Source organism: Dipodomys merriami, unplaced genomic scaffold (genome assembly GCF_024711535.1).
Source record: "Dipodomys merriami isolate MVZ:Mamm:240054 unplaced genomic scaffold, mDipMer1.0.p SCAF_11, whole genome shotgun sequence".
Lineage (NCBI taxonomy): Eukaryota > Metazoa > Chordata > Mammalia > Rodentia > Heteromyidae > Dipodomys > Dipodomys merriami.
In genome coordinates this window covers 19,741,913-19,755,427 of record NW_027202382.1, presented here as the reverse complement: position 1 = coordinate 19,755,427, position 13,515 = coordinate 19,741,913, and the positions used below count along the sequence as shown (strand labels likewise).

Genomic DNA, 13,515 nt, shown 5'->3' with positions numbered 1-13,515 from the left:
CATCAGTTGTTAAGTCCTATCTTACAACTAAGGAAACTGAGGGTCAAGGAAGCCAAGTGATCTGCCCAAAGTCAAGTAACCAGTTAGACTGACAATGGAGACATTTTCTCTTAGCATATATGCTATGCTATCTTCCTAGGCAAAAACACCTTCCATGTAACTCTGTAAAATAGTAGCAGGTAGAGGTAAGATTTCATGGGTAGGCTCCATCAAATCATCCTTGTTTTGCAACTATTGTAGCAAAAACTGTACTATTGTACAGTTAACCACAGGAACACACCAGCGGGCATAGGATGTGCCACAGAAAACAACCAAGAGCCAAGGCTGTAGCATCTCCTCATCCTACCTTCTCCAGGCACGCTGGATGATGGTCGCTGCCTGGTTCTTTCTCCGAAACAGCTCTTTCCTGCACCTTTCTCTCTGGATAATCTGCAGGCGGAGCTCTACAGGGAGAAGGTCAATATTCACACTCTGGGCAGAGAGGCGCACAGGTGTGGGCTCCGTCTCCTTAGATTCCTGAATATCCTCAGACAGGGGAGATGTCCCTGGCTTTCTGGGTTTTGACCTCATCTCTGTGTTCTGGGGCAAGTCCGAATAAATTTCTCCTACAAGCTTTGGTGTAACCTTGCTTTTTGGTGTGCGATGGTGGTGAGGACTCTGCCTCGAACAAACCATCTCCTGTTTGGCTGTGCCAGGCCGACTGGAACCGGCTGGGGAGCACCTTCCTTTGACCTCTTGAGTGCACTTTTTCTGGGGAACACTTCTGGTCTTGGGTGCTGAGTCTTGCCGCCTGCTGGCCTTCCAGTGGCTGTCCTGGGAAAGGCTTGTAGGTGCATGACTAGGATCCTTTCCTTTCTCTTCAGGCCCAGCCGCCCTGACAATGCTGATGGGGGAAAGTGCCTTCACCATGTCTTTCCTCTTCTCACGCCACTGCTCGCCAGCTGTCTGACCTCTGCACCTCTCCACAGAGGAGACTCTTCGACGCCGGTCTCCCCCATGGCCTTCTCTGGCTCTGACATGGACACAGGCAGAGCAGCCTTTAGAATGTTCCTTGGATGTTTCTTGGGGAAACAAAAGAAAAAAGGAAATGATATTTATTGTCTAAAACTTGCAGAGTAAGGTAATAATTCTCATTTGCTCGTATAAAATATAAGGTATTCAGACTTCCTGTTGCCATGATCATAGTGGCAATTATGACCAGGAAAACCTGCTCAACTTCCCTTCCTAGCAGTGTGATAGGTTAGGTAATCCCAAAAGCTTTTACTCTGTCAGTGCCTAGAAATGTTGACTGAAATATCATGAACATCTTGGGAAGCACCAGCATGCCTTCCAGATAATGTAGGAAATTGTTGGATGCCAAAAGCAAATAAAAAGCAGAAAATCTAATCAATGAGTATCTAACCTAACCTAACTCCTGTTAGGCGAGTAGTCGTGAGGTATCCTCACTAAGTATCTGATTGTGGCTGGGAACCAGAAGCTCACACCTGTAATCAGGGAAGCCCATCGGACTATCTCTAAAATAACTAGCAAAAATCCAGGCTGGAGGTATGGCCCACATGGTAGAGACTTGGCTGAGGAAGTGTAAGGCTGAGTTCAGATCTCAGTACCACCAAAAAAGATCTGACTGTTTAGTCTCCAGGTAAGAACAGCAATGAGGCCTTGCAGGTAGAAACTAGTGCAAAGACTATTGAAGCATAGGCCAACAGGAAAAAAAAAAAAAAAGAAAGAAAAAACATCACCTGGACTCGTGGCTCCTATAATCCTAGCTATTCAGGAGGCTGAGGTCTGAGGATTGTGGTTCAAAGTCAGCTGGACAGGAATTTCTTTGAGTCTATAAACTCCAATTAACCACCAAAAAGCTGGAAGTATAGCTGTGGCTCACGTGGTAGTGCGCTAACTAGCCTTGAACAAAGAAATCTCAAGGATAGTGTCCAGGCCCTGAGTTGAAGCCTCGGGAATGACATAAACAAAACAAATCAGTCAAGATGGGCTCCTAAGCAGTGTTCTAAGTAACCCACAGAAAGGCAAGAAAAGAAGAATGGAGGACTTGACATCTAGAAGACTGAAAACCAGAGGAAAGAGATAGAGCAAATCATAAAAATGGCAGATGTAAGCCCTAACATAATTGCTTTAAATGTAAATAGTCAAATTGCACCAACCAGAAGAGCGTAGTCCAAGACTTTCATCAGCACACCTACCATTTGTCTTTCTGGAGTCTGTTTTCTGAAGATCTAAGGGAACATGTTGGTCCTTTGGAGGTGTTCTAGCTGGAGACCCACTGCCGTCTCTTGGCGTCAGGCCCTGGGACATGGGGCTAGATGGAGGCTGCTTGCTGGGGCTAGGTAGACAGGGAAGGGCTTGGGGTATGTGAGAATCTGGGCTCAGCCATTCTTTCTGCTGTTCTGCCTCCTTTCGCTTGTTTTCTTCCTCCCGTTTTCTGTTAACAAAGTCAAAGGAAGAGGAAAAAAATGAAGATCACCACCTACTCAAGTGTCCTTGACATTTTAAGAGGGGCTAACGTTACCAGAAGAGATGTTGAAATTCACACTTTAGCTGGGCGCCAATGGCTCACACCTGTAATCACACAGAGGCTTAGATTTGAGGATCATGGTTCAAAGCCAGCCCGGGCAGGAAAGTCTGTGAGACTCTTTATCTCCAATAAACCACCAGAAGACCAGAAGTGGCTGAAGTGGTAGAGCGTTAGCCCTGAGCTGAGAAGAGCTGAGGGACAGTGCCCAGGCCCAGAGTTCAAGCCCCACGACAGACCAAAAAAAAAAAAAAAAAATCCACACTTTCCAGAAATATTTTCTCCAGATCCAATAAAAACTCTTCTCTTTTTACATCAGCCCCTATAGCTTAAAGGGTGATGGGGCCAAAGAGAAAAACAAAACACTTTACAGCTCATCCTTTGCCCTTTGGAGACACAGATGACAGGCAGCAGGCTACTTTACTGTATGAGACGAGATACTGCCAAGTGTGTGTGTGTATGTGGGGGAGTGCCAAACACATGTAGAATACCTAGAACTACCTGAAAACCTTTCTTCCCCCTTACAAAGCATAATAGGATGCAACTGGGCATAACAGCGTCTACACTAATTGGAAAAAGGCCACTGCAAGCCTTACTGGTTATATAAAGAACTACATGTGGACTACCTGGCGTTCTAATGTTTTTGACTTTAGTTGTATGATACCCAAGGGTCATGCCGTCAGTGCCCGGGCCCCAGGTGGACGGTGTTCAGTATGATGCAACGGGGAGAAGGCTTCTTTTGAGAAGGTGGAAGCACCAGGTGGCTGAAGTGCTAAATGACCTAGCAGTTGGCTCCAGGCAGGCAGAGGGAGCACTGAGAGGGAATGCCGCTTCTCACACAGCACAAAGAGAAGAGAACAGAGCCACTTTAGGAGTATGGTACTGGCCCTTTAGACACACGTGGGCAGCTGCCTGAGTTAGCATCTACGTGGACCTCTGTCATTGAGAGGGACTCTAAGGCAATACATTAGATTTTGTTATCTGAACAATCATTTCTTTCTGTTAGAAAACCAAACAGCTGAGATGAATGCTGGTGGTTCACACCTGTAATCACAGCTACTCAGGAGGCTGGGATCTTAGGATCATGGTTTGAAGCAGCTTGGGCAGGAAAGTCTGTGAGACCCTTATCTATAATTAACCACCAGTAAAATGGAAGTGGAGCTGTGGCTCAAAGTGGTAGTGAGCTAGCTTTGAGCAAAAGAACCCCTGAGTTCAAGCCCCAAGACCATTAAACAACCACCACCAAAGCCAAACAGCACTCCTCTTTAATTCTATGAGGACACCAGGCAGTCATTCCTTGGGCAAACTTTGTCACTGAAGACTCTCCTGGGCCTTCAGTAAAGACATCCATATGACAAGTAGGAGACGCAGGCATCTAGGTGATGAGGATAGCCAGAAAATGATGAAGATCCCTTCTAGAGACTTCTTTGGAAGAGGCAAATTTTCATTTTGGTAGAACAAAATAAATAGAAGTAGAAACAATTCAATCATCAAGGACATATAATTCAGCCTGAGTTCACAGATATACTCAAAAGCTTTTAGAAAATTGATAATTTTTTTCATTAAAATTTCCAGGTGGCATTTTCCACTAGTGCCCAAGTGACACAGATGTGGCTATATTGAATATCAGAGCTCTTCCCAATATGCCTTGAATCCAGCAGGGGTAAGACTTGTCAGCAGCTTGGGCCTAAAAGGTTAAGAAAATTATAGTCTCATATTCAAGGATACAAGGACACACCTCTTTGCTCTTTCTTGTCATAAGCCTGTCATGACCAATATGCAGGGAGCTGGGAAACAGCACACCAATATGTAAGTGCCAGCATACAATGTGAGCATATGTGAATGTGTCTGTTGCCTTGAGTAAGGCAAACAAGCTGCAGTGGTGCACTTACAGAGATTCACAGTGTGAAGATGGAAAAAGATTAAAACAAAAAATACAGAGATCCCTCACACATCATGGGAGTTACATTCTAGAGATCCCTGCTATTGATAGGTGAAAATCTGCAAAACAGCAGTGTTAGAGAGTCGTACCTCACTATATTGTGGTCAACTGGTACTTCACAGATTTTCACCTATAGCGGGGGTCTCTGGAATGTAACTCCTGAGATAGATGAGGGATCACGTTTACACTTAAAAAATAAAACAACCCCATGATACAGCAAAGCCACAATAAGTGAACTAAGATCCAGAGCTTCTGTCTGAAAGATGGGGAACTAAGGCCTAGAGTGATAAATGGCTTCTGTAAGATTTTAGATCCACTAAAGGGAAGTTACTGAATGTTTATCAGTTGAACTAGTGAGACACAAAGGCATATAAGACCCAAACCCTGCTCTCAAGGAACTCACAAGTAGAAAAATCAGATCCACACACTCCTGCAGATAGAGATCTAGATGTGATCAATACTAAACTAGAGATACCTACTAATTAAACACAGAAAAAGACTCCCTGTGAAGAATGTCAGAATGTGAGGGGGGAGGTAAGATGTTATTCCAGGCAGAGAAAGAACCAGAGCAAAGACCTGCAATGTACCTCTCACTGAATCTTTATCTTAGAAGAGATTTTAGAGACCACTTCATGTACTTTTAGTAATTCCTTAGATAATATCCCATAGAGATGACAAATTCAACCCGTTAGAACCTCAAGTGAGAGAAAGCTCATGAGACAGAAAAGGTTGAGCTGTAACCTTTTCACTGTTGCATGGTATCTGTGGAGTCTGTCAGATTTTATCTCTTCATTGTCTTTGAGAAACAAGCAGAATAATACCAGGTCTCTAATTTCTCAAGGGAATAAGAAAATGTAGTGTGTCTTAGAACCTTTAACTTATAGACTGTTAGAACTCAAAGGACCTTAGAGATCATTTAGTTCGTTTTTTAAAAAATCTTGTTGTGACTTAAGGGTCTCCTTTGAGAATGAGATAAAAATATCTATACCCTCGTTTTCCTCAAAAAAAGAATATATGCTTCTGACATATGAAGTACTACAGCGTCTCAGAGCATTCATGGAGCACTCGAGCATCTCAGATTAAGGAATGTTCTTGTCATTTTACTCGTGGGAAATGGAAGCTCTGAGAAGGGCATGGCATGAAGGAGAGCTGTGGAAATGAATTCCTCAGGGGTCAGAAATGTAAGTGAACCCTAAAGAGAGATGTTGACAAACTGGAGAAGTTCAGGGGGCAGGCTGCCGTAGGACCAATCACAAGGCCAAAAGGGTTTCTGCAATAGGGGTGGGAATGTCTTCTTAAAGATGGTTTCTGGAATAGGACTTAGATGTTTCTCTTTGACTTCAAGGAATAGCTTTGAGACAAGAACTTTGGTCATAGCAAACCTCTTAAACCTTTTAAATGTGCTGTCCTAAGGGGCAGACTTCCTTATGTTTTGATATTTGAGGACACAGAACAACTTATAGAAGAGACCTAAGTACCACAAAAGTTCCAGCTGAGTGACCAAACTGGACCTTATTATGTAACTCAATCTCATATTGGTTGGAAAGAAGCCCAGGCATCGAAAGTTAGGAAGTGAAGAAAGCTCAGGATGACTGAGATATCATGGGTGTGGTAAGGTGTGGGTGGAGGAGAGAACTGAAATTTGGAATATAAACAGAAGCAGAATGCTGGAGGTACTTACATAGCATCATAGCTGGAGGTCAATAATGACAGCTCAGCTAGGTGCTAGAGTCTCACACCTATAATCCTAGCTACTCAGGAGGCTGAGATCTGAGAAGCATGCTTCAAAGCCAGGCCTGACAGAAAAAGTCCATGAGATTATCTCCAATTAACCACCAGAAAGCGGAAGTGGAGCTGTGGCTCAAAGTTGCAAAGCACGTCTTGAGCTTGACCAAAAAGAGCTCAGGGACCCGTGCCTAGGCCCTGAATTCAAGCTTACCCCCTCCCCCGCTAAAAAAGAAGGATGGATTGTAGAGTCATGTGACTGAAAGCCCAAGAACAAAACATTTCAAAGGAGGAATAAGCAGAATCAAGGATATCAGCACTAACAAGGAATAAAGAGGTCAGGCGGGAGGCAGACTTGTAGCTTCCCACGGTGGCTTTGAAGGGATAGGGATGACAGAGCACGCAATCAGGAATGTCAACAATTTCAAGTGTTGGCGAGTGACGAGTATGGCAAAGTGGGCAACTCTTGAGTACAGCGAGTGGGCACCTGAAGCTATGGGGTTCAGTTCCTGGAGTTTCAGAGAGTCAGGATGTGAGATTAAGCGATAAACGAATTAAACAATTGGTCTTGGGGGGGGGGGGTTCTTTCTGCATTACCCGGGCTGTTCTTGAACACCTGAGATAAAATGATCCTACTGAGCCATTGGGATTACAGGTATGCACTGCCACATTCTGCTTTAATAACATAAAAATAACATAAAATTCATTTCCTGTGGAAAATAGTATATCACAAGCAGAAGTCTAAATAACCTGTAAGGCTGACTTCAATGTGGAAACACTATAATTTAAAAAAAAAAAAAAATATATATATATATATATATATATATAGGGGAAGAAAAATCAAGGAGTTAGAGATCTGAGAATACAGAGTGAAGACCCAGGAAAAAGGAAGCTTCAGGGAAGAAGGGCGATCAGCATAAACATGGTCTTATTATAGTGTGCATTCCCCCCTGTGCTTTGGCAGGTAAATTATAGTAATGTTCATTTTGGCAATGACACAGGTGGTGTAGACTGTGTTATAAAGTGCCTTTAAATGGATTATACGTATTTCTTAAGTAGTACTTTCTGAAATACCTGCCTCAGAAAATATGTCCACAATTTTCTCTCTCCTGATTTCTCTATCACTTCCCTTCAAATTTAGTAAGTTGCTTCCTTTAAGGAAAGCAAGTTCTCCCCATGTGATTGAATGGAAAAATACGTGGCTATAAGGCATGAAGCCTGGCTTGGGCCACCTTTATCGAAGACGCAGCAGCAGCATCTTGATGATGATTTTTCAAAGCCAAATTAAATATTGACTCAGCTCCTTCAGAAATTTCTTTTGAGAAATGAAATGAAATTAGGTCAATTTCTCCTCAATTTAAAATTTTCACTTGGAGAAGAATTGGCTGGGTAAGGAGGAAAATGGTGGTGAGGGAGAAAAAAATACCTTTGTTTTTGTTAACTATTTCCTTCTTAAGCTCTAACCAAGGGCTTTGTACATATAGTAAGAAGTCAATATTTCCTTCCTCCCTCCCTTCTTGTTTCTTCCTTTCTTCCTTTTTTCTTTCTTTCTTTTTCTTGGGTCTTGTAATCACTAGGCCTGCTCATTCATGACTGGTGCGCTACCATTTGAACCACACCTCCAGCCTGAATATTTCTTGGATAAAGTACTTTATTGTTGACCTTCTATACAGTATAAGTTCTTTATTCTCAAATTCAACTAACTATGAATAGGAGATATTCAGAAAAAAACAAACCTTTCATCTGTACTCAACATGTACAGATGGTTTTTAGGTTATCATTCCCTAAACAATGCAGAGTAACAACTATTTACATATTATTCACATTGTACTAGGTTTCACAATTAAATCTATAGGTGATTAAAATCAATGGTTATAGATGTAGGCTGTATTCAGATACCCTGCCATTTTATACAAGAGTTTTGGATCTTGTTATCTGCAGGAATGCTGAACTTAATCCCCTGAACACCCAGAGAAGCAACTGTACTTAATACAGATTTATTAAGGAATAAGTGGAGAAGAGACATTTATACATTTGGCTGCTTTAATCAAATCAAAATGAGACTTAAATTCATTTAATAAAAGTAGGGTAGATGTCAACATTAATTTCCTTCAAAAAGGCCAGAAGGGCGAAGAGAGGAATTATCTCTTCACAGCACTATAAGCCGAAATCCCACCCTAGCTTGTGAGGGACTAAGCTTGGGAAATACCCTTCCCCTCCCTGCCCCCAGAGGTGGGGTCATGCTTCACTGCAGCCCAGTGCTCTGCAGACAGTGGTAGGTGGATGGGGAAGGCGGATGGGCATAGGATCAAAAGGAAATTACATTCTTGTCTGACTCTCTCCTGGCCCTGCCCCGGCCCGCCTCCCTGCACCTAACTGAGCTTTAAGAACACAATGTCCATAGCTCACACTTACTTGGCAGCAGCATCTTTCCTCAGCTGCTCATGCTTCATGAGGAGGTTCTTCCGGTCTCGGAAAGCCTTTCGGACTTTGTACCCTTTGTAGACAGCTTGGATTTTGAAGGCAGCAATGTCTTGTATGGCTGCGATGGACAGGGCCCCGTGTTCCAACATGAACTGGATCACTTCATGGCGTTCACCGAGCAAAGCATAGTCAAGGGGTGTGTACCTGAGGCATAAGGCAGGCTTTGAACATCAGAATATAATTTAAGGTGCAGTCAAGCTGGCGATGCTATCATAAGGCAGAAAGAAACCTCATTCCATGATGTGAACTGTTCTCCAGGCAGAGCCTGCCCCATCAGCTGCTGCTTTTCCCTCTGAGGAGTACAAAACAAGGCTGAATGCAACTGGGAAGGTGCTTCAGGCTGTCAGCCTTGTGAACTCTTGGGTTTGGAGGCTGACTCACAAATGGGAGGAAAGGGTCTCCCGGGGCATATGATCACTTTCTTTTCCGCGCGCCAAGTAATTCCCCACTCATATATGAAAAAGAATTGAAAACTCTGTGACTGATACATTTGTGTCCATGATTGCTTGTAACTAATTAAAAAAACAAACTCCTGATTATATGGTTCTTTCAATCACTAAAAAATAATAATGGATTATTAAACAAATAGGGTTAGTAGGGCCATCTAGAAAAAAAGCTTTTTCTTTTTTACACTGCTAAGGTTTGATCTTAGGACTTCACCACTTGCTAGACTAATACTCTACCATCTGAAATCAATTCCAGCCTTGCTTTTTGTTATCTGCTATAGAAATAAAGTCTAGTAAACTTTTCTGCCTACGTTGGCCTTGAACTACAGTCCTTCCAGATCTCAGCCTCCTAGGATTATAATAATGAACCACTAGGCTGGCTAACCACACATACACTCACACACACACACACACACACACACACACACACACACACACACACACACAAATTCTTTCATTTTAGCTCAAAATAAATTCTGAATGATCTACATATTCAAAAAGAAATCCATAAAGTACTAGAAAACAATCCTGGAAAATTTTAAAATATTGAAGTGAAAAGTCTTTTCTAAAAAAAAAGATATAAAACTTAAAGGTATAAAACTGAGAAATCACACAAGAGTGATCCATATGTCTATATAAAGATGACCAAGTTTGTAGGTTAAAACCCACTAAGCTCTCTTTATTTTTTAAAGGAAAATGAGTATTTTCTAAAATGGTACATTTTTAAGAATTCCAGCAGTGAATGGAAACATATTGAAATTTAAATTAAAAAAAAAACACCCCAATGATGGTAATGAAGTCTATGAAGACTGTCACTTTTTAAACAACTTAGCTGATGCTTCTAAGCTTAAGCTTGGCTTAACTATGGAGGAAAGGAATATGAAGACGAGGAGCATGCATTATGCTGGAAACAAAGGGAACCATTAGCAAATGTCGGTTAGTGTTCTGATCACCTTGCAGCAGCTGATGATGCCATGGCTGCCCATCATAAATATTTTCACAGGGCCCAAGCTAGGATTTATGATCACCTAACGGCTGCCCTGGAGGCCGAGTCCTCTCTGGGTGACTGCAGCTCATCAACACCATCACAAGTACTAGGGTAGTTTCCACTTGTACACACAGTAGTGTGCACAAACGTGCACAATTAGGCTCAGAAAGCTATCATGTATAGTCACAGTAAGATAAGAGAGGAAGAGGTTTTCAGAATATAGGTGGTTTGGTCACCTCCGTAAGGAAACACACATACATATGTTGTTTGTACAATGTTCTATGTTGTTTGTGCCTGGATGCAGAGCTTCTGCACCTGTACTAAAGCCTTCCATACTGGAACTGAGCAATGGTCTTTTTAAGACACCTTGATTTGCCAATACTGTTCAGGGACCAGAAGGCCATATAGAGATACCTAGAAAAACTCTCAAACATTATGCGGAAATAGAGTTGGGCAATCCTTCTTTAACAGTTCTATCAATTGTTGAATATAAGTTTCTCATAGACTAGAACTGCTTCTAAAACCAGTATGGAAACAGCATATGGATTTAGTAACCTTGGTATATTTAAAAAATAATTATCAGGATCTAATATTCTTCAAATAGTATATAATAGGATTACCCAAACCTGGTTTAAAAAATATAAGGTCCAAGCGACACTTACAAATATAACAAAAGGAAATAACATACAACATATTATATCCTAAACAGGCATGGTGGCACACACCTGTAATCCCAGCACCTGGGGAGAGAGGCAGGAAGATTGGAAGGCCACATGAGCTACAGAGCAACACTGTCTCAAAAACAAAAAAACAAGCTGGGCTGGGAATCAGGGGGCTGGTGTACCTTGGGCCTTCTATTAACTTCTCTGAGCTTGGTTCCTCATCTGCGAAAGGGAGAGAAGAAGAGGAGGAAATCGATCTTTGAGGTTGCTTCTGGATTGAAACTACATCGTAAATATATTGGTTATGAGAAAATTATATTTTTATTATGAGTAATTTCAAGTATAAAACTTGAGAGAACAGCATAATTTTCTTTATATTCAATATCCAAATTTAATAATCAGATTTTTCTATATTTGCTTTTTCCGAGCTCTTTTTACTTTTTTCTCAAAGCAGACATTGAACCTCCTATTATTCCATGCCTATGCATTTTAATATTCATCTACAAACAATACAGCATAATGGTAATTATACTAACAAAATTAGCAGAATTTCCTTCATAAAATGTAATGCTGCTCTATAATGAAATACCTCCGATTTTCTCACTGGTGGCTTATTCAAATTAGGATTCTCAATCAATCTTTTACTCAGACACAATCTAAATCTCTAACAAGGTTTTAAGATTGAAGTCTATCATCATGTTTAAGGTACTGGCCACACAGTCATTGTTACTACTCAGATTTCTTCACCGCAAACCAATTTAGAAACATTAGAGTTCTGCAAATATTCCCATCGATGTTCGAGTGTGGCTGTCAGATAGTTATCGACTGAAAGCCAGCAGAAGCTGGCAAAAATTACGTCTCTACAGGGTATATCAACTGGTTAGTGGCAGTGCATGAGAAGTAAAAATTAGCACCGCATTGATGGTAACCAGCCAAGAAACAATGTAGATAAAGACAAAGGGTGAGATTCAATTGGACTTGCCATGTGGGGATGGGCTGATGGGATCAGGAGAATGCCTAAACCTGAATGTCAATAAACATAAAAGGCAGTTGCCAACGTATGACATTCGCACCCCCCGGCGCATTGCTGATGAAACATTAAAAGAGACTGTGAGATGACCACTGTCTCTTTTTATCTAGAGACTGGCAAGTACCGTGGGGAGGATTTTTCCTTGAGTCTTTTGGTCTATAATTAATATATGTTTATTCAAGAGGGAAGGAAGCACCTTAATTCATGCAATTACTTAGGTCTGAAATTGAAGCCTCAGTATATAAATGGGAAATGAATTAAAACAAAACACATTCTGTTCATGGTTTCTTAAAAAAATAGCCACTAAATATTGTTTGTTATATAGTATAAGTTCTTTACAAACCATTGTAATTCTTAGGATTGTTAATGTTTGGTATTCTATTCTATTTTTGCTGGTATTATTGTTTGCTGGTCCTGGGGCTTGAACTCAGGGTCTGGGTGCTGAGTTTTTGTTTTGTTTTTTGCTCAAGACTAGTGCTATTCCTCTTGAGCCACAGTGCCACTTTTTGGGTGCTTAATTGGAGATGAGTCTCATGGGCTTTCCTATCTGGGTTGGCTTTGAACTGTGATTCTCAGATCTCAAGACTCCTGAGTAGAATTACAGCTGTGAGCCACAGGTGGCCAGCTTATTTTTATTATTATTATTATTATTATTTTGGTCAGTTGTGGGGCTTGAACTCTGGGCCTGGGCGCTGTCCCTCAGCTCTTCAGCTCAAGGCTAGTGCTCTACCATTGAGCCACAGTGCCACTTCTGGTTTTCTGAGTGGTTTATTGGAGATAAGAGTTTCATGGACTTTTGTGTCCGGGCTGGCTTTGAACCGATCCTCAGATTACTTAGCCTTCTGAGTAGCTAGGTTTACAGGTGTGATCCACTGGCGCCCAGCTATATTTTATTATTTTTAAGAGCTTCATAAGGAGACATCTGTTCTCTTACTGATGAGGAAGAATTCTGAGAAGCAGCACGAGGTTGGTTCTAAAAGGAAGAACATGTTTCCACTGAGCTTAACTGGCCTAGACAAGCTCCTCTCTCTATATGTTCCCACCCGAAAGAACAATGTAATGTGGCTCAGAAGAGGAGGTGGGTCAAGTCAGGGCCATTCAGTGAACCTAGCCATGAACAGTAAAGACTAATTCACAGACCTGGACTAGAGGGATGCTAGATATGGAAGTCTGGTCACAAAAACAGTTGTTAACTACCAGTTATTAGAATCTTCCTAGTTCCAAGACAAACAAGAATTTCTGCTGCTTAAGATTTCATATTGTATTGTTGGGTAATAGGCCCAGCATAACTAAGTGAACCTGGTTGTTATTCAAGGAAGCTATATTTATACATTAAATGCTGAACTCTCAGCATCTCTGTTTATGTGTTAGTGGGGGCACTTTTGTACCCACTAACTGATAATTCCCTCTCTATGAAGAGAAATCTCTTGAAAACAGAACAGAGATTACATTCCTCTGGCCTAGCTGAACTATCCATAAGCCAGAGGCCTGTTTTCTCATGCAAAGTATGGACTTACCCTAGGTAGGATCTCAAGTTCTCAATAGCTATCAGACCCAAATCAGCACTGCATGGAACTTTTTTGTTCTTTCTTTGGATCAAGATTTCTTAGTGTAGGGTCTGGGAAGGTGGTTCAGTGGTAGAGTGCTTGCGTCGCATGCATAAGACCCTGGGTTCAATTCCTCAGTACCACATAAAGAGAAAAGCCAGAAG

The 13,515-nt window shown here is 41.6% G+C and overlaps 1 protein-coding gene across 5 annotated transcripts in view; it reads right to left on the bottom strand.

Annotated features, from left to right (window-relative positions):
• The window catches only part of Invs (inversin), a 103,384-nt gene that overhangs the window by 8,167 nt on the left and 81,702 nt on the right, over window positions 1-13,515 (bottom strand). For all 5 annotated transcript variants that reach the window (XM_070010760.1, XM_070010746.1, XM_070010740.1 and 2 more), the window contains 3 exons: window positions 8,610-8,822; window positions 2,199-2,437; window positions 347-1,061 (listed from right to left, as the gene is read on the bottom strand). In XM_070010760.1, coding sequence (XP_069866861.1) covers window positions 347-1,061; window positions 2,199-2,437; window positions 8,610-8,822 — 1,167 coding nt within the window. The remainder of the gene's footprint in view (window positions 1-346; window positions 1,062-2,198; window positions 2,438-8,609; window positions 8,823-13,515) is intronic.